Raw genomic sequence first — 20,465 nt, forward strand, 5'->3', positions numbered from 1 at the left:
GGTAGGCCTTCCCTGCCTGAGAGGTGTACATTTCCATTTTATTTTTCACTACCCACCTTCAAAAAACTGTAACTTTTTTTTTTAATCAAAAAGTGTATAGAGCTGTTTGGGGCTTGGAAATTGGGAACAGGACCCTCAGTTTACACAGAACATTGGGGCACATTTACTAAGGGCTTTGCGACGCACTTTAGTCGGACTGTTCACGTTCTTCATTACTAAAATGGCTTGCACAGGTATTTGAGAAGTGTCTGCGATGTAATTATGTCGCACCTGCAATGGCTTCCATGAGTCACAAATTAGGGTGGGTGCCGTCATTTGGTCTGACTGATTCGGACTGAGCGCCGTATTTAACTTGAAAATTGTGTCGCACTCCCTATGGTAAAGATGCACCACAAAAAAGATGGCTAACTCTGTCGGACCGGAGCGGGGAAGCGCCATGATTTCAGGCGCACAATCTTAGTGAACCCTCACACGCAGCATTATAGGCGGACAATGCACTTTCAGTGAGGTAAATTTGCCCCATTATGTTCAATGACGAGACAAACTTTTTTGTGAATGGTGAAGTTAACAAACAAAACCACTGCTATTGGTCTGACACTAACCCACAGTGGATAGATTCATGGTATGTTGTGGTATGTGTGTTACACAGATAGAGGGGCCATTCTCCATCAATGGAAACCTCAATGCCACTGGATATCTAAAATTGCGACATGATGATGTGTTTCAGTCTTTATGCACTGAAGATGGCACGGTCCCTGAGTTTTTCCAGCAAGATGGTGCCCCACCACATTATGGGTGTCAGGTCCGACCATTCCTACCTGAAGTTTCCTGGAAAGTGGATTGGTCGTTGTGGGACAGTTGAATGGTCACCAAGGTCTCCCGACCTGACCTCTTTACATTTTTATCTTTTGGGATCATCTGAAGGCAATTGTCTATGCTGTGAAGATACTAGATGTGCAGCATCTGAAACAATGGAAACTGAAAGCATGTGCTAGCATTTCTTCTGCGGTGTTGCTCTCAGTGTGTCAAGAGTGCTAATAAACTTATAATCACTCATGAAAGAATTAAGTCACACCGTTGTTTTTCTTGTGAAATTCTTAATAAGTTTGATATGGAACACTACCCACTTTGTATTGGAAAAAATAAAGTTTCCCCCCTCCCATATACTAATGTTCCACAAACAGGAAGTTGATATCACCAGCCATTCCCATTTTCTTTAGGTGTATCCATATAAATGGCCCAGCCTGTATAATGGTATAAGGGATAAATGGGTACATTGCTATCAAATGGATGATTATTAGTATTCTGCAGTTCACATCCTCATGGTTATATCAGCAGATAATCTGGACTTCGGCCCCTTACCCGGGCCATAACCAGGTCACAAGTTTTTATTTCTATGCCAGGTAGGACCTGGAGGCCTAAGTGGGGATTTCATCATAAGCCACTGCCACGTACGCTCAGCCTAGTCACTGCTGCAAAGTAGAATTAATTATGATCCCCAAGTATGGACTCTTCTAGGAAGATATGATCAGGATTGTCAGTCCCTTCTGATCAATGATTTCATTTTTTTCTCTCCACGTTGAATACATTTGCCCCCTATTCAACCTTACATCCCGCACTCCCTGAAACCACTAATTACTATGATTAATGTTGCTATTGAGCTGAATGGAATAAACCAATGATTAGAAGTGTTAGCCCCCACAGGAGATCAATATCGCTGGGATATTACCAGGATTAATCTTAAATTGAGAGCTATAATCAGGCAGCAATTATTGGACTATATTCAATTAACCCCTTCTAATTTGAAATCAAAATATATCTGTTCTCTTATACATCATTCAAAGGATGTCTCTGAGACCTGCACATAAAAGTACAGAGGGTCACTTCTTGAGCCCCTTCCTGTAATGTGAGATCATTCTCTCCCGGTATATCGGCATTACACAATGTACACAATATTTTGCTGAGCAATGCTGCTGTCCACAATTAAAGCATATTAGGTTATATATTACATTGTTCTTTGCAATCTAGGAAACAAAACAATGTAAGGAATGTACTCTCAAGAGCATGGACTCGCATTACAACCACATTTGGTGGCCATATCCATTTTGCAGTGGGCTAGTTGCATATATTTATCATAAAAGAGGTTTTGTAACAGAATGGAGGCAGCAGCCTATCCTTGGCCCCTTCTGACTTACCTCATGGGATAAGAGGTCATACAAAAACTCATACGACTGGATAAACTGATAAATATTTGGCACAGCATTTATTTATTACCCTACCATAACAAAACTTTGTAAAAAACCTCAATACATAAATCTTCATTAAAACCTCAGATAAAAAAAACAACAACTATTAAATTCAGCCATAAACGCAAAGCAATTTATTTATTTAAAGCATAATTGTAAAGTAAATTTACTGACAAAAAAATTGTATTGGCAAAGCTGGAGAGGGACTTTGATAACAATCCCAACAATGCCTGTATCATGCCGCTGGCTTCCTCCTATCCTGATATACAGCCTGGTTTATGTATCATCCCTTCTTATAAAATCATATTATATTCCTGAAGTGGGCACCGGTTCCTGGTTGTGATATCAACTAAGAGCAGTAAGTCCAGAGAACTGAGGGTATTCATATGAATCAGAACAGCATGTTTGTAATTAGATGACCTAAAGCATGTGATAAGTCACATACTTGTGACATCATTTAAGGTCCTCTTGGACTGCTCCACCCAACAAGCCTCTCCTCCTCCTATATGGTTTCCTCTGGTTACCAGAAAGCATGGCAAATGGAGAGCAGCCAGAGTGTGGGTGGGGACTCTCAAAGCAGAGTCATCACGATCTCTCTAGTGCTGTGTGCTTAGATAGATAACCAGATAAACACATAGATGAGACAGATCAGAGATGATGCAAGCACTTTCCTCTGCTAGTCTTAAAAACGCTGGGATCACCTAGAAAAGAAACTTATAATTAGCAGTACGGAGCACAGGGACAAGATGTCCAATGCTCCGGACTGCTAATTATGCACGCTCCCACACCTCCTTTCCCATGCTCCCAACACGGCCCTCGCATGAGAGGGAGGTCAAGCAAGGCGGAGGACAGCGCCGGGATCAACATCAAGAGGAGGTGAGTATTTGTGCATGTTTTCGATTTTTTTTTTTTATGGTAGACTTACTTTAAACTTAACTCCTCCCAATACATCATGAGGCTCCAGCCTCATGTTAAATCTGGCAGTCGGCTGTGCATTTCGTTCTTTGTAGTTATTGTGTGACCAAGAAAGAATGTTATTAAAACAATATCTTAAAAACTGTAAAAAAATAAATAAAAAATACAAAAATTAAAAAGTCCCAGAAAGTACTTTCTAAAACTGTATTTTTATTACACTATTTTTTTCCATTCAAAATACGACTGAGCCACCTCTATAGAAGAGGTCATCAGCTAACCCAAGTAAGGAAATGAAGATCATTAAGACAGTCTGACACATCCAGTAATCTATTATATTAACTTTTATTCACATGTTACAGGTCTTCTTATGCAACATGCAGTATAAAGTAAGGACAAATCCAACTCTTATACCACATCTACTGTGAATAGAAAATGTTCATGTTCACATGTCAGTCTTTACAATGGCTCTGAAAAATAGCATATTTTTCTGTTAGCATACCTGAATTATATTACGTAGAGAACACAGTGGAAATGTGGATTTCATGAGAACAAGGACTAAACACATGATGTAAGGGAAGAACCAAAACGCCTCAATTCTTCAGAGCACGTTGGTCTGATTTCCATTCCTGGAAGGAGAACCCTTCAAGCCCAGCTGAGCATTATACCGCTGCCCCCTCAAAGCAAAAAGGGTTAATAGCACAGAACTGTGGATGTCACTCCAGGCAGTGAGCAGATGGGAACATTACGCCAATACCCAGTCTCATTTCATTACATTTACTCCGTTTGTTTGTTAATCGATTCTAATTTGACCGCCGGGATCGTTTAAAAAACAAAAATGTGCGGAGTCTACTTCCCAAGCTGTTGCCTGCTCCTACCATGGACGAAACACAGCCACAGCCTCGGGGCAAATACAATTTCATCTAACAAATTGAATTTGCTTTGCGATAATAGTTCTCTGGCTGTGATGGGAAGTTATGGCTGTGAGCCCCGCATGAGGAGGAGAGAAACTCCACGTCACAGACCACGGCTCCAGACAGGAAAGACGCCTTTAAGATTAGTGTGAAGGTGGCATGCTGCCAAGGCAAGGGTTTACAAGTATTTTAATAATGATTTTGCTGCAAATGTGTTTCGCCTGCCAATATCATCAATTAAATTAGTATTTAGAAAGCGGCAAACAGATTGTTTTGCATTAGAATACACATGTGTATTAATTATTGCTCCATTCTTTATGCATATTATCTGGAAGGGAACAGATGACTTCATTCCCCATCTTCTAAAAAACACTACCGGGTTTTGCGTTGCGTTATCCTGCCTGGAAGCTTCACTTTATAAAAAGGTGTAGGATACATATAGAAGTCTGACAGATCTGAGAACACCATATAAAGAATAGCATCCCGGTCACTGTCAGGAGTTCTGTCACTTAAGGTGCCGAGACAAGAGAGGGTGAGAAGAGCAGGAATTCTTATATTAGCGAATTAGCACCCGCTGGTGCGTGTTAGCATAGCACTCTAGAGGTAATTATTAGCCAATTATTAAATCAGCTTCACATATACAGAAGTTGTCACATACAACACATAACATTGGCACTAGTTATATCTACTCTACTGTGACTGATTATACTCAAGAGAACAATAACCTGATTTAAAGCGTACCTCCAGGGATACCTTCGAAAAACCCTCTTAGTATATCCCATTAGGTTTAAATTGCAACTCAAAATTAGAGAAATTGAATAGTATGTTACAGTTAGTCCCGGGGTTATGTACAAGATAGGTTCCGTAGGTTTGTTTTTAAGTTGAATTTGTATGCAAGTCGAAACTGTATATTTTATAAAATTGTTTGCCCCAGTGACAATTGGAGTCTCAAAATTTTTGATGTAATGGGACTGAAGATTATCTATAAAGCTTCATTACAGACATCTTACAGCTGATCATTGCAGTCTGGGACTATAGTAAAGCATTCAGAGAGCTTCACCAGAGGTCACAACTAGGGGTCGTCTGTAAGTAGGGTGTCCGTAAGTAGGGGACTGCCGTTATTCGCTTATTCTGCTGAAGTTTCTGGAATGCCATACATTGACAAGTAATGGTATATAAAACACTTAGGGTATCACCACACACTGTGGATTATGACCAGATTTTAATGTGGAAAAATCATGTACATTAATAATCATAATGTACATTAAAGTGAGTGTGACTGGGAAAAGTCACGTATTCTGTAGAGCACTACAGGATTGTATGGCGCTATATAAAGATTATTAATTTAGACAATGCATATTTTTTCTGAGTGGAAATTGCTTCTCAATGCCGAAAACGAATAATGGTCTTATCACTTTTTTTTCATCCTTGTGGATTTTTACATGCATTCTATTTACATTGTAGTCTATTGGCAGGAGGACATCTTCATTAAAATCAGCATAAACTCTGGTGGGGCTTGGCCAGATTGTTTCTATGCTATGCTAGCAGTAACCAGCACCGGCTATTTAAGACAATACAAGACATGGTGCTGGTTGCTGATCATATGCGTTCCCATAGTAATACATATGCGATTGGCCCATGACACACACCTGCGCACTTTGATTCAGTCTCCAAACGGAGTTCAAGCACTCCGTCTGACAGCACCCTCAAGATACCTGCACAGAATTGTTGCAAAATTTGGTAGTGATAAATGGACATTAACATCTTTTTCGTTTTTTTCCCAGCCGACTTGCATCAGTTTTTCAAGGACCCTCATGAACTATATTCTACTTCATAGTCTATGGGTGATCCATTAAAAAAAGTTCTACTCATTAACAGATCTTTCACATGGTACTTTAAAATAACCGCTGTACTGTAGGTACTGATCCATTAACAGGTAGTGCAGCCATGTTCTGTCCATTCAAAAAACGGACTACACACGCTATGGCTTGTTTCACGCAAGTCAATGGAAGAAAATGCTTCAACCGCTTTTACTTTGTATATATCTTAACCAAACAGTGATTTACAAGTGGTTTGTGTCTCTATAGAGGCAACCCAATGGCAAATAAAGTGCTGTGATTACAGGAGCATTGGCGCCAATGGAGCAGGGAGCCTCTATATCAGTGATGGCGAACCTTTTAGAGACCGAGTGCCCAAAATGCAAACCAGACCCACTTTATTTATTGCAAAGTGTCATCACAGCAATTCTAGCATTAAATTATTAAAATCTGCTTGCTTCGTGCTATACCACAGCTTTTAACGGTCCTGAGAACACCAATATCATTGACAGAAGGTGGAAGAATTGCCATTGGAGCTTTCCTGAACAGGAAGAATTGTGGGGCCAAGAGCAGGAGCTTCAATGGCTCCAATGATAATCTGACCATGCCAACACCTTATCTTCCTGCAGTCTCAGGTAGATCCAGATGCTTCACGTCCTGGGCTACCTGGGTTTGCAGGAGGATCCGTCAAGTCCTGTCTGGTGAATTCTGTGCTGGGGCAACAGCCTGAGTGCCCACTGAGAGGGCTAAGAGTGCCAACTCTGGCACCCTTGCCATAGGTTCGCCAACACTGCTCTATATTATGGAAGGGTCAAGGTGGTGCCGAATTTGTTAAGGTAGAGGCCTTGAACACAGCACAAGCAGGACTGGGATAAAGCTTTATGGTAATATAGCATTCCTTTTTATCAAATTACATATTATACATTTAGAGAATAATGGCCAAGCTTTGAAGGAAAAGGCTTAAAGGTTATTGTACATGGGGAGTGAACTATACCTTGAAGGTTTTAAGTTTCACTGGAGGTACACTACGTTTTAGTCTACAAGACACAATAACAGAGGTCTATGCGATAAATGTTCTTCATGAATAATTATATAAAATAACTAAAAATACTGCAAAATGTCACAAACAAGAAGATGAGGTTGTTATGTTGTAGGTAGAAAAAAGTAACAAAATGACTGAGGTGGTACTTGCTAGTGAGTTCAAGATGGGAATGGAGTCCACACAATGGATGTTATTGCTTTTATTGACAGCCACTAGAAACGGAAGTCTACAGATGCCACCAAAACATTCTCCGCTGTGGCAACACTGTCTGTTTATATGGTCCTATATCCGGCTATCACACAGCAAAGTGAAACTGCTGGAAAGAGTCTGCATCAGACAAAAATAGAAGAGTAGAAAAAAGTTTGGAGAATGAGAAATGCATAGTAGGTAACGGAGAAGCATGTCCATAGTAAAAGATACAGACAGGATAAAGAGGGCAAAAGAAAGTAGCCTTCCTCTCAGAAAGTAACGATTTAACGTTCCTCAAACCCTGGCATAGGAAAGGCACGGGCAAATTTCTCGACACGCTGCCGGAGATCGGCAATACGCTGCACGGTTTCCTTGTCCTCCAGAAGGAAATTCTTGAAGTCTTGTAGTTTGGCTAAAAATATTAAAAAAAAGCAAGTGAATATAAATGTTAGTAGCTTTCACAAGTGAATAAACCTAGAACGCATCAACAATAAAACATCTCCAAATCAACAGATTTTGAGAAGGCCTCCCTGATCTACAGAGATTAGACTTTTTCCTTTTAGACTAACAAAATTTTTGCATGAATTTTCGGTGACTGCCTTCACATGCTAAAGTGCAGGAAATGAGTTGTAAGGATGGTAATTATCCCAAGACAAAGTATCACGTAGATACTGAGGAAAAACAGAAGAGGAGATTACAAGAGGCCAACCACTTCCGGAGCTCACGTGGAACATGCGTCAAGTTGTTTGGTTTCCCACAGAATAATTTGTTGTTCTAGGAGAACGTGGTTTCCAATGACCTGTAAGAGCCTAGAAACTACTGTACTTCTTGGCCGTATAAGTGTTTAGGTTTTCATCCAGTAATCACTCAATGAAATTGTTTTTCTTAATAGAATATTCTCACACGATTCCTTGTCTATGCAAAAACACCTCATAGCAGATTCTACTTCTAAATTGCAGCTTGGACTGGTTCATGGATTGTCTGCTCCTCAGATAGATAGGGACCTAGAAATGTCATGTGATGTTACTGAACCAGAAGCCTAGAAGTCAAAGGAGGCTGCAACGACTCTTAGCATAGGAATATGAGGGGCTGGGTGATGAAGACTACAAGTCATATAAGAAGTCCAGAAACAGTGATATGGAGTGGACTACAGATTAGTTGACAGTTTAAGTTCATGATTATTGTACACATTTGATTGCAATCAAAATATCTCTAAAATAGATGTCTCTATCATTTTGTTAAAGGGAACCTGTCACCAGGGACCTCATTTTCACTAAAGACAGATTGTAAAAGCCCATGACCATAACAATATAATTGTGTGTTATAGCTTACTCTTGCACGCTAACAAGATCCTGGGGTAGTCAAAGGGGTTGGGCTTTGGTTTGGATGCATTTCAAAAAACAACATGTGACTTGTCTGAACTGCAAGCTGCCTCCATCTTTTTGCTCCTGTACAGCCTGTCCATCCACCACTGATGTCAGGTTGACCAGGCTGTGACCTCTGAGAAGGAGCAGGAGGTGGAGCTATACAGGAGCACAAAGGTGGGGGCTAAGTTCTGACGAGTGAGTAGCACAGACAAGGCGCATGTTGTTTTTTGAAATGCATCCAAACCAAAGTTCAGCCCCTGTGCTTACCCCAGGATTTTGTGAGGGTGCAAGGTAAGTTATAACACACAATTATACTGTAATGCAAATGCTTAGAAAAGGCAGAAAGGCAGATTTGCACTGCAGTTGTGATGGGCTTATGTAACCTGTCTTTAGTGAAAATGAGATCCCTGGTGACAGGTTCCCTTTAAATGTCACTTTTAATTTTGACACAATCTATACAGTCTTCAGAAAGACAATAGTCCTATAGTTTCCAAGGACTATATAACCTGCTATTTATACACATTATCACCCACCTGTCTTGCTCTTCACATCAAGTCCAATCTGGATCCCTTCATCAATAAAATCAACCACTTTTTCAAAGTCAGGCTCTCTGAAATTGCGGGAGGTGAGGGCCGGGGCACCTTAAGAAAAGAAGGACAATGAGATAAATATTCCTAAGAGCTTCGTACAATATATATTCATTTGTATATATAAAGGATAGACTACCGCTGGAACACTACACTCTTAGGGCTCATTCACACGGCCGTTCATGATGACGTACATGCGGCAATGGCGGCCCGGCGGCAGTACGGTGCCACACATGTGGCACTGATCTGCACCACACACCGCAAAAAGATAGAGCATGCTCCATCATTCTGCGAATGTGCTGCCATGCGCCGCTGTTCTCTATGGAGGGAGGAGGTGTGAATGAACCCTTATCTATATAGTGTTAAGGCTGCACATCTGTACGCAGCTTTTCCCTACTAATATATAAGTAGGGGCAGATTTACCGATCAACCAATACAATTACTTGCTAACAGGAAGTCCTTGCATCATATTTATAAATTATGACTACCGTTCTGTACAAGGTGTGCAGGCCATGGTATCCACCCGACAGACATCCTGTTTCCACAGGCAGCAAACAATCGTGGCAAAACATGCAACATGGCTTACATGCTTTATTTTTCGGGTTGAAGATGTGCAATGTGGAGGGGGGTTTAAATAATTCAATATTAGCCAGTGTATACTGGGTCATGTATACAAAACAGATTAGTCATGTGACCACAATAGGACTTTATTTTACAGATGTCAGAATTAAGGAAAATGTAGTCAAAATCAGTATTGAATTCTTACATCAGTCTCACGAGACATCTAACAAAGGCTGGTAGATAAATCAACACTACAAGAGACTATAACACTAATCATGGGCTGATATATCCAGTGTTCCTGCACTAAAAACATATGGTTTAAATGAGAAGGGCCTTATGAATGCGTTTTAGGAGCTTGTGCTTGCGGTTCTTTCTGTAGCTAGAACACGGCCCCATTACTTTCATTGGGTTCATGCTGTGGGATCCTGTCTCTGTGCATGAACCAACAGTCTGGGCTGCAAAATATAGAGCAGGTCCTATTCCTGCCGGTCTTCTTCTTTTGTAATTAAGTGCTATTCACCCTCCAATGACAAACAGGCTGCAAACACCACACGTCTCCGTGCATAAAGCATAACTCTGTATAAAATGGTAAAAAAAAAGTTTGACAGATGGCGAAAGAATAGGCTTTTGGCATTTATTGAATGAATTTCACCTTATAAATACATTTGACATTTCGGCCAGGAACTTTCCCATTCTATAAGTCAATTGTAACACAATGTGAGCGGATTCTTACAAGGCCTTGTAGAGAGGAAAAGTTATCTCCAGCAACTATGACATATTTTATTATATTTATTTATTAATTCAATGGTGCTGTATAGAGATGAGCAAGCATACTAGTCCGAGCTTGATGCTCGTTCCAGTATTAGCGTACCCAAAACAGCTCGTTGCTCGGACGAGTATTTCGCCTGCTCGATAACGAGCTTTCACTTAAGGAAACACAGTGAAGAACACAGTGAACACAGGATCATTTAAGGATCATTAAGGATCATTTAAGTGAAGAACACAGTGAACACAGTGAAGAACACATTGCAGATGTTTCCGTACATCTGCGAACTTATCAGTAGACATTAGTGCAGAAAGGTGTTCTTCACAATAGTATGTGAAGAACAATATGTGTGAAGAACACATTGCAGATGTTTAACACGGGTCATTCTCCTTTTTGAAGTTCCACAAATATTCCATTTAAAAAAAAAAAAGGAAGAAACAGGACTAACTTCCTTATTTCTCAATAAAATTACACATTTTATTGGTCCCCTTGAAAAATGCTTGAGTCTCCCAAGTTTGACTTGAGTATTGAGCACTCGAGCATTTTAGTGCTCGCTCATCTCTAGTGCTGTACATTCAAGCATAACATCAAAAGCGCAAGTTTTTCCATCAATGTAGAACAACTTTGCCTATTCTCTTTGTTACCTATCCAGTAATTTCTTTTCTATCCCTCCTCAGTTTAGCCTGGCTCTATGATAGCTGGGTCTCCTGTCTGGTTACGCTTATGAACTTTACATGTATAAACAAGCTACAGAGTGAAAGAGGGGAGGGACTGCTGCTCCCTGCTCACAAAGGAGGGAGGAGGGAGAGATCATGTGACTGTGCTCTTCAGTGGCATAATTTGAAGCTACAAAGCCTCAGAGCAAAATGTATGCTAGGCCCCTAATAAAATGTATTGTTATAGTACAAGTCTCCTTATATAGGAAAGACACCAAATGGACCCAGTTGCAACTGCACCCTTTGCATCCCCGCAAGTTATGCCCCTTGTGCTCTCTGTGTATGTAGCAGAGCTGAATGTGTTAGGTGCTATGGATACAGAGGTCTCCTACACAGAATAGTGAGGTACAAGATCTCCCCCATTTCCTATCATTCCCTTTATCCCAGTCTGTGATTCTATAGAACTTTCCTAGTCTCTTTCTGCACCTCATGCTGCTCCCCTTCCCCACTATGAGCTCTGTGCAGAGATGATAACACTTAGATAACACTTAGTGCTCATGCAGCACAGACTATAAACTTCATTTAACTGTTTTACTTGTTTTACGATTTCTACTACAGGTGGTTCCCTACTTAATAAAACCCAACTTACAAACAACCACTAGTTAAAGATGAACTCCTCTGCCCACTCCAACCTCTAGTGAAGCGCTCCGAATGCTTTACTTTAGTCCCAGAATGCAACAATCAGCTGTAAAGTGTCTGTAATGAAGCTTAATTGATAAAAACAAACCTATAGAGCCTATCTTGTATGTAACCCAGGGACTGCCTGTACTTATTACATGTTCCTTGCTCCTCCATGTGATGGAAGCTACCAGGATGGTCACCTTATACATCCTGTGTGTTCACTATACAGTGTTCACTGGATTTACCTGTAGGAATATCACTGAATTTACTGCTCAATTACTTCATGAGAGAACACAAGATATCATGGGAACTGCGGGCAGACTGAATTGGACTCGGCTTCAGAGAAGGTTAGATTCTGTCCATTTCACCACCGGTGTGAAACATTTTTGTCAAACACTTTAACACTTTCAGAACAGAAAATATCATAACTTTGGAAAGATATAGGGTCAACAGCACTATATTGGAATCGTTCTGTTTGTTTTTGTAGGGCAAAATCACATATTCCAATTTGCTAATCTTTATAATTTAAGAGTTACGCTTTAAAGCCCACTCATGCCGCCAAAACAGCTCTGACCCATCAAGGCGTAGGCATTGGTAGTGTATGTGCACACATATTAGGATGCAACAAAGTTTTCTGATATCTACAGTATCATAACAAACATTAGCCTTCAACAATTTGTGCGATCTGTGGGATGGCACCGGACAGGCTAACCTTTGCTTAGCCCACACGATCAGTGCCAAAACCAATCATGGGTGTTAACAGGGGCTGTTTGTTATGCAACCAACTATGTATGAAGAGTGCTCAACCGTGAGACCTCTTCATACTCCCTTAATGGCATTGTGACGTACTATTACGTCACAGTTCGCTAAGGGGTTAAACAGGGGACAAAAAGGTTTTATGTCACCAATTCCCTACAAACACCTTTAGAAAACATTGTTTGTTTTCTAAATCCAGTATATAAGGCACATATATAGACATAAGGACATTTTACGTATACCCCAGCCACCTGTTAAGCAGGTGTCACATAAGTCAAGTGTTCCAGCACTCACTACGTAATTGTACCTTGTCTATGTTTCAAGGACTGCGCGTCTCCACTTTGCTGAGTTGGCTATGTGAAACCGTAATTGCTACTTGGATGAATTCAGCAGATGGATGATAACTGCAGCGTCTTATGAACAATTACAACTATTAAAAGCATGTACGAGATTTATGTTTAGATCGCCAAAATCCCCAGGGGAAAATTACAGAGACTGCTCCGTTTTGTAGTCTCTTTTTTTTCCTCTTGTTTGGTACAACAGTGACATCTGTCCAGATGCAAGTAATAATTACTTCTAATTTCGCTTTTATCATTTAAAATGTGTACAATGCAGAAAAGGCGTCCATTCAGTGAGACGACCATCATATTACTCATCTACTGAGCGACACCTGGAGACACTAGAGAGGTCGGGAGAGAGAAATCTAGGTTGGTAAAAAAAGGGCTTTAATATGGGAAATTCGTGGCCATCAGTCCCCCAAGATCATCTGCAGGAAAAATAAACCACAAAAATCAACAAGTGACAAAGTTATCGTTTAGAGAAACTGTCACTTATTCCGACTAATTGTATTTTCAAGTCTGACAAATTTCAAATATTTTTTCCTAAACCTCTTGTGTGATCCCTGCATTATTCCTTCTAGAGATGTATGAACAAATGGCCAACGTGCAATACCGCACGCCCCTACATATCCTGCTGTTGTCCAAAATGTGGCGACAATGACAGACTGTTTAGGGATCCCCTCTATATTCAAGATGTAACAACCAGGTGTCAGGTTATAAGTAAGTTTCCAGGATGGAAAAGAGGAATTGCACAATGCAGAGTTTTAAGAAACTGGATTCAGAATTCCTGTTTCATGGGTTATAAAAAATCTTTGACAGTCGTTACACCTTGCGCAAAAATGCCTTTTTATACACTTTGACATTTACATTTTTGCTGGTTTAGAAGCCAAAGTAAGAAGTGAAAAAATCTCTGAAAATATTAGTCGGAACTTAGTTGGATCTAAAAACAGCAAAAGTATAACATATGACCTATATAGTATAGTCTCCTTACTTCAAAATCAAGCACATCAGGGACACTTACTCATAGATCTGGGCACTGTAACTGTGGTAATCTCCTTATAGATTTGTTATCCATGGTCGTTCCTTCTAAAATCAACTTTCAAATTACACTAATGAGTCTGAGAGGCTACTGGGGCAGTTGCCAGCGCCCCTCCATGCTGCAGGTTCACAGGCTGTAAGACTGTTTCACCCTCCACCCTCTGTTCCTGTTTGAAACCTCCACCTCCCTAATGTTATCTCACTGCAGCACAGGAAGTTTCAGCTCACAGTGGGAGTGGGAAGTGCTCCTTGCACATTGTAGTAGGCTGTGAATCTTCAGCTTGGAGGGCCTCTGGTAATGCACTCTAGAGGCTCTCCTGCTCATTGGCATTATTTTAAGCTTTCATTTTAGAAGGAAGGACGCCGTGGATAACAAATATAGGAAGATTCCCCACAGTAACTGTGTCTGAATCTATTAGTAAATGTTCTTAGTTTATCAATGCTTGATTTTGATGGTTGCTTTGAGGTTGATTTCCTTGTATTTAAAACTTTTTAATGCGGTCAGTGGTACAGGGGTACCAATGTATGGACTTTATATCATGTTTCCTTAATGGCCAAGTGTGGCGACATCATCCAGAAAATGAACTTTAGACCGAGATGGAAATTCACTGTATAAAGTTGTGGAGAGCTCAGCACTGAAGTCAAGCTCTCCCCACCTACTGTGATTTAAATCATTCACCAAACTCCAGGCGAGTAAATTAATGTTTATCCTAGAGGGGGTATTCTGGTGTGAGGAGAGCTTGACTTCACTGCCACGCTCTCCTCCCACATAACTTATTACACTTTACTTATAATTTCAAAGTTCTCATTTCAAGTTCCCTTTAAAAGGTGCGTCAAATCTGTTGCATTTATTCAGGAATACACACAGCAGCACCGAGCGACAGAATGTGGGGGATTACAATGACGTACCCAGCCTTAGGCCACCAGGAGTGAGAGCGCTCTTATCTCCAGGACATGTGTTCTTGTTGGCAGTTATAGACACAAGTTCCAGCACCCTCTCTGCTCGGGCTCCATCCAGACCCTTGGGCCTCAGGTCTACTAAAACCAGATGGTTATCAGTACCACCTGTGGAGAAAAGAAAAATATAAGCAATTTTAAAAAATCCTTTTTTTTTAAAGCAAATTTATACCACAGAATTGATTGCCTCCCAACCCAGTCCAGATGCACGTCACTATAGATATGACACATTATAAAAGGAAACATAGGCTGATGGTCGCATTACCTGACACAAGCGTGTAACCCTTCTTGAGGAGGGAGGCCGCCATGGCCTTGGCATTTTTCAGGACCTGCCCAGCGTATTCACGGAACATTGGAGAACTGGCCTGAAGGTTCAAAAAGATTCAACTCAAGTTAATTCATCCCCAACATTATACAGAGAGAGAAACAAGACACAGAAATAGAGTTACACAAACTGCGTAAAAAATGTGAGCACAACATAAAAGCTTCAGAAATAGCAACCCATGGGAGGTCACCCATCCAACTTCATAGTCAGGGACACAAATGCTTCCTAGTTTTGAAGAAAAGTTGGAATTTGTGCAAATAAATAGTTAGAACCGCAACATCGTATCAGCACAATTCTGTAATTTTTATTTTATGCAGAATTGCATACATAGCCGATACACACATTTTTGAGTTCAGATTTTGTCATTTGTTCATCCCCCATGGATATCCAGAACGAGCAATACAATCATAGTTGGCATCACAACGTAGAAGCTTAAGATTCCTTCTTACTACATCTATTTATTATCTTAAAGAAAAATGGCCACTGCCTTTAAGACAAGGCTCCTAGTTGTACCTATAGTCAGCAATTAATAGTTTCTCAGGGTGAGGCGGTTGTTGTGGTTCTGCAGTATTCCCGGGCGCTGTCACAATGTGATTAATAACTGCATTTCCTATTGGAATCACCTGCTCTGTGGTTAGCGGCCAGCAGGTGCTTCACAATCTAGAAACTGCTACTCCATTTCACAAGGAAAAGGTTTATTAAAAAGAAAGGTCTACACTGTAAAACATCAGTATGGGCAAGTATTCACATAGCCCACATATACCAGGTCACTGCATATGGATCTGAAGGGGAATACTTAATGTAGATGGCAACTGCATCATAGAAAACATAAGAAAACTCAAAAATCATAAAACTGGCTCTAAAAAAATAGGAATTTACAAAGACATGACTTAGCAGGACCGCCCAATACACTCCACAATCAAAAATGTTAATGGCAGTTCTGAAGAGCTGTGTTAGTAGCAGCAGAACTGTGATAAATGCATTTGGGGGAGGGGTGGCTGTCTTGAAATAAAGAAGAAAATAATTAATATATGGATGGGGCACTGTAAATATAATAAGGGCTCTAAGGACCGATTTGGCAAGCTCTGTGCAGCGCTGCATAACCTGTGTTAATTATTATTAAGGGCGATGCCATACATGGCGTTTTTGGTCCGTTTTTAAGCATGAGTTTTCAGTCCGTTTAAAAACGCATCTGTTTTTGAGAACACATCCGTTTTTTTTACAGTTTTTGACCGTTTACCATGCTTTTGGCTGCTTACAACCTGTTTATTTATTAAGATAATTGGGAAAAGGGATCAAAAACAGATGCATTTTGAAAATGCACACATTTTTAGACGGACTAAAAACATGCTTAAAAACGGACCAAAAACGCCACGTGTGGAATCACCCTTATACTCCCCTCTAACTGGCAGTCACTACCAGACTTAGTATCTATACAGAGGCTGGTGGTGCAGTCCCAACCATAGATACGCGGCTTCTACAGCCCGAAACTCCTGCTGTAGTACATGTGCGGCGGTTGTTGGAGTGACAGCGCCGGTCTCTGTATTCAAACAAATGTTCGTAATGACGGCAGCAAATGGAGGGCCACGTGATCTCTGTCCATGTGCAATCATTATGTCACGTCCATTTTATGGACAGGAATGTTTGACTGATGATGTATAGGAAGTGAAGATAGCCCTTTTAAGGGCTAATACTCACGTCCCCGCAATATTTTACTAACTTTTATTTCATTAATATGTCAATTTTGTAAAGAGGCTACTGAGACGTTGAGTAACTGGAGTTGAGGCTACACGGCGCGGCTACTTCACGCCCCAGTAGCCTCTTTGACCCTCCTACCAGAAGTCTGCAGCTCTTCGTACAAGTGACTGCGGAGTCGCGGCGCGCCAAAGACTTCTGGTAGGAGGGTCAAAGAGGCTACTGGGGCGTGAAGTAGCCGCGCCGTGTAGCCTCAACTCCAGTTACTCCACATCTCAGTAGCCTCTTCACAAAATTGACATATTAGCAAAGTAAAAGTTGGTAAAATATTGCGGGGACGTGAGGATTAGCCCCCTAAAAGGGCTATCCTCACGTCCTATAGATGCACCTACCGACTGATCTACCTTTATAGGTAGATCCGTGATGGTAGGTTCCCTTTAACCTCCTAAAGTCTCACCTGCTTCAATGCTACAGCTACTGCGGCTATGGCATGGTTGTGGGGGCCGCCCTGGATTGAGGGGAAAACTGAAAAGTTGATTTTATCTTCATAGTTGTAGAGAATTTCTTTTCCAGTTTTCTTATCCACTGATTTTACACCTTTACGGTAAAATATCAGTCCAGATCTAATGTAAGAAAAAAAACATTGTTATTTGATTACTTTGTGAGTCTCATATGTGATAGTGATTTAGTTTAGTAAAACAATACAAATCATGAATATACTGTAATGATCAGAACTAGCAGTAAATTTATTATCAGAAGGTTATGTCACTCTTCTCCCACACCTCTACATCAGGCTCAGCCCCGCAGTCTGCTTTTCCACTTTCCTTGCTCGGCAGATATCAGGCATTTAGTAAGAGCAGTAGGTTGCATGCAGCAGATCTCAGGAGCGGAGAAAGGGTGAATGAAGCCCAGCGTGAGGACTGAGGAGTCCTGCTGCTCAGTTTCACACAGTTTCCAGCTTCGCGCTTCACTCCAGGGCGTGAAACTGACGGAAGCAAGAGAGGTGCCAAAAAATAATAATAAAGTAAACCTCCGAAGATCAGAAAAAACCAGGGGAGGTGAGGGCAGAGACATACGTGTGCTGAGACCTGTTTGTTAATTGCTTTGATTGGAAGGTGAAGAGACCAGCAGGAAGAAATGCTGCCAGTGTTCTCACCATCTCCTCCACATTATATCTGAACGTACCGGGTAGCACATCGCTGACAGCAAACTCCTGCTACCTTTTATTATTAGAATCCATTCTTGTTATAAGCCAGCAAATAAATAAAGATATTACTGCAGAAGAAGATCTACACCGAGGAGAGCTGCCAGGACTGCTCGCAGCTTCCAGGTAACAAGACAATGGATTTCGTCTTTGCTTCCCTGGGATAACATATAAAGAGGTTGTGCAGTTTCCAAAATAAATGTTTCTGATTTTATAATGAAAAGTATTTCAGGTCCACAAAAAAAAATAAAAAATTCAAAACTACTTCCTGCCCAGCTGGTTGCCCTGTAGCATTTGAGAAAAAATTAACCACATACGGGTGTCAATCGTTGTGCGATCAGTTAACTCGACAACCCCCTGTAAATCCCCTACATTATAGGGTTACTTCAACCAGTAGATTCTAAAGGTTGGGGGTGCGTCCACACATTCAGCTTTTCAGATGCAGTTTTTGAAGCCAAAAACAGGTGTGGATGATAATGGGTTGAGACAAATAATTTAAAGGTGCTGCTCCTCCTCTGACTTTTAGTCCATTCATTGTTTGGGCATCGAAAACGGCATCTAAAATAACTGAACGTGTGACTGCACCCTGAAGGACATCTACCACCAGATTACTGCCGGCACAAACAATATTATGGCTGACGTCGCACGGATCAGCCGCTGCTGGACGGATCGCAGAGATGACCTGTGGGCGGATGGTGGGGTGTTGGAAAGGGGCGCATTGACTTTTTTTTTTTTTTACTAGAATATAAGCCGAGTTTGGGCTTTTCAGCACATTTTTGCAAGTATATACGGCAAGTCTGTTTTACGAACACATAAATTGCTGGCTGTGTAGAGACAACAGGATGGACGTTAGGTCATCTCTACAGTTAGCGACTGGCACTAGACCATGGCCATGCAATGCACAAGACAGCATTTCACTTCATGTATATTCATGGCAGAACCACAACACAGACAGCAACTGAGCCCCAATTAAAGGAACAACTTCTTCTTGTGTTATAAATTATTACCTACCCAAAATATATGTGATAAGTGTATGATCACCAAGGTCCAGGCATTAGGAGCCCTACTGATCCCAAAACTCATAGAAGGGTCCTGCCACTTTACACAGCACCATCACCTAATTTTACTGGTAAACTTATCTAGATCCTTAACTTCACATTGTAATTGTCTTTACCTGGCTCCTCGGAGGGTCTTGTGAGTTGTTGTGGTGACCACATCAGAATAATCGAAAGGAGATGGAATAACGCCTGCAGCTACAAGACCACTGATGTGTGCCATATCAGCCAACAGGATAGCCTTCACCTCATCACATACCTGGAAGTAGGAAGAGATCATGAAAGGTCCATAAGAACTAAACTCCTGTCTTGAATTGCCATTTTGGTTAAAAAAACCCAATTACCCATGGTAAAAGGTATCTGCATTCCCTCCTGTATGGATGAGTGTATTATTGAAATCAAACCCTATGCACAGCATATATGGGCAGCGAAGAAGACTAGTCAGTCATCACAGACTAATGCATTGCATGGACCTTGACAGCAGTCTCCATGTAGTGCATTATGGTATTACCCCTTGGAGAGTGAAGGGAATATGGATAACTAATATAGAAGGATTGTGGCACTATACCACACTAGAACCTTTAAATCGTGGTGAATAATAGAACTATATTAACACAATCAACATACATAAAAAGTCATAAAAATGTAATAGCTGGACTTACAAAGGAACCTGGGTAAATGTGGCATCACATTCACAGTCATGTATAAGCGCAAAAAATAGAGCCCAAACAACTGCACAGGATAGCAGCAGTTAAAAACTCCTAAATAAAAATATTAGACTCAAATAGAAGTCAAAGTATGGCAGAAGGATAGCACTTGTAAAATGTTAGTGCATAGAAACAACATACAGACAATTTAAAAGCAATCGACCACATGGATTTATTGGTTTTAACCCAAGCTTACGTACACAATGGTGTCTGCCCCTTGAAGCAGTATCCATTCTTCATTCAGCTGATAATGTCTTATTTTTCATGAAAAAAGGACTTGCAAATGCACAAAGGACTTGTACATCACAGAAGCCCCTTATGGCCGCATTGAGTCACCGAATCTTTGATAGGGAAAGGGAGCCTGCCCCCAGTGGTATGCAGCCTGCCCCCAGTGGTATGCAGCCTGCCCCCAGTGGTATGCAGCCTGCCCCCAGTGGTATGCAGCCTGCCCCCAGTGGTATGCAGTTTGCCCCCAGCATTAAAAAAACTTATATACTCACCCTCCGGTGGCCCCGATGTGCAGCGCTGCTCCCCCGATGTCCGCACCGCTGCACATCGGGGCCACCAGAGGGGGAGTATATAAGTTTATTTTTTTTGAGTATTTTTTACTCTTGACTCGTGTATATTGACTCGTGTATAAGCCAAGGGGACA

The 20,465-nt window shown here is 41.1% G+C and overlaps 1 protein-coding gene across 1 annotated transcript in view; it reads right to left on the reverse strand.

Annotated features, from left to right (window-relative positions):
* Positions 1-7,115: 7,115 nt before the first annotated feature.
* Positions 7,116-20,465, reverse strand: part of SHMT2 (serine hydroxymethyltransferase 2) — a 46,357-nt gene continuing 33,007 nt past the window's right edge. The window contains exons 7-12 of the mRNA XM_072134912.1: positions 19,226-19,365; positions 17,305-17,470; positions 15,093-15,192; positions 14,780-14,935; positions 9,021-9,128; positions 7,116-7,532 (exon numbers count right to left, since the gene is read on the reverse strand). Of these exons, the coding sequence (XP_071991013.1) occupies positions 7,405-7,532; positions 9,021-9,128; positions 14,780-14,935; positions 15,093-15,192; positions 17,305-17,470; positions 19,226-19,365 (798 nt within the window). The 3' untranslated portion in view covers positions 7,116-7,404. The remainder of the gene's footprint in view (positions 7,533-9,020; positions 9,129-14,779; positions 14,936-15,092; positions 15,193-17,304; positions 17,471-19,225; positions 19,366-20,465) is intronic.

Source organism: Engystomops pustulosus, chromosome 2, assembly GCF_040894005.1.
Source record: "Engystomops pustulosus chromosome 2, aEngPut4.maternal, whole genome shotgun sequence".
In the NCBI taxonomy this organism is placed as follows: Eukaryota; Metazoa; Chordata; class Amphibia; order Anura; family Leptodactylidae; genus Engystomops; species Engystomops pustulosus.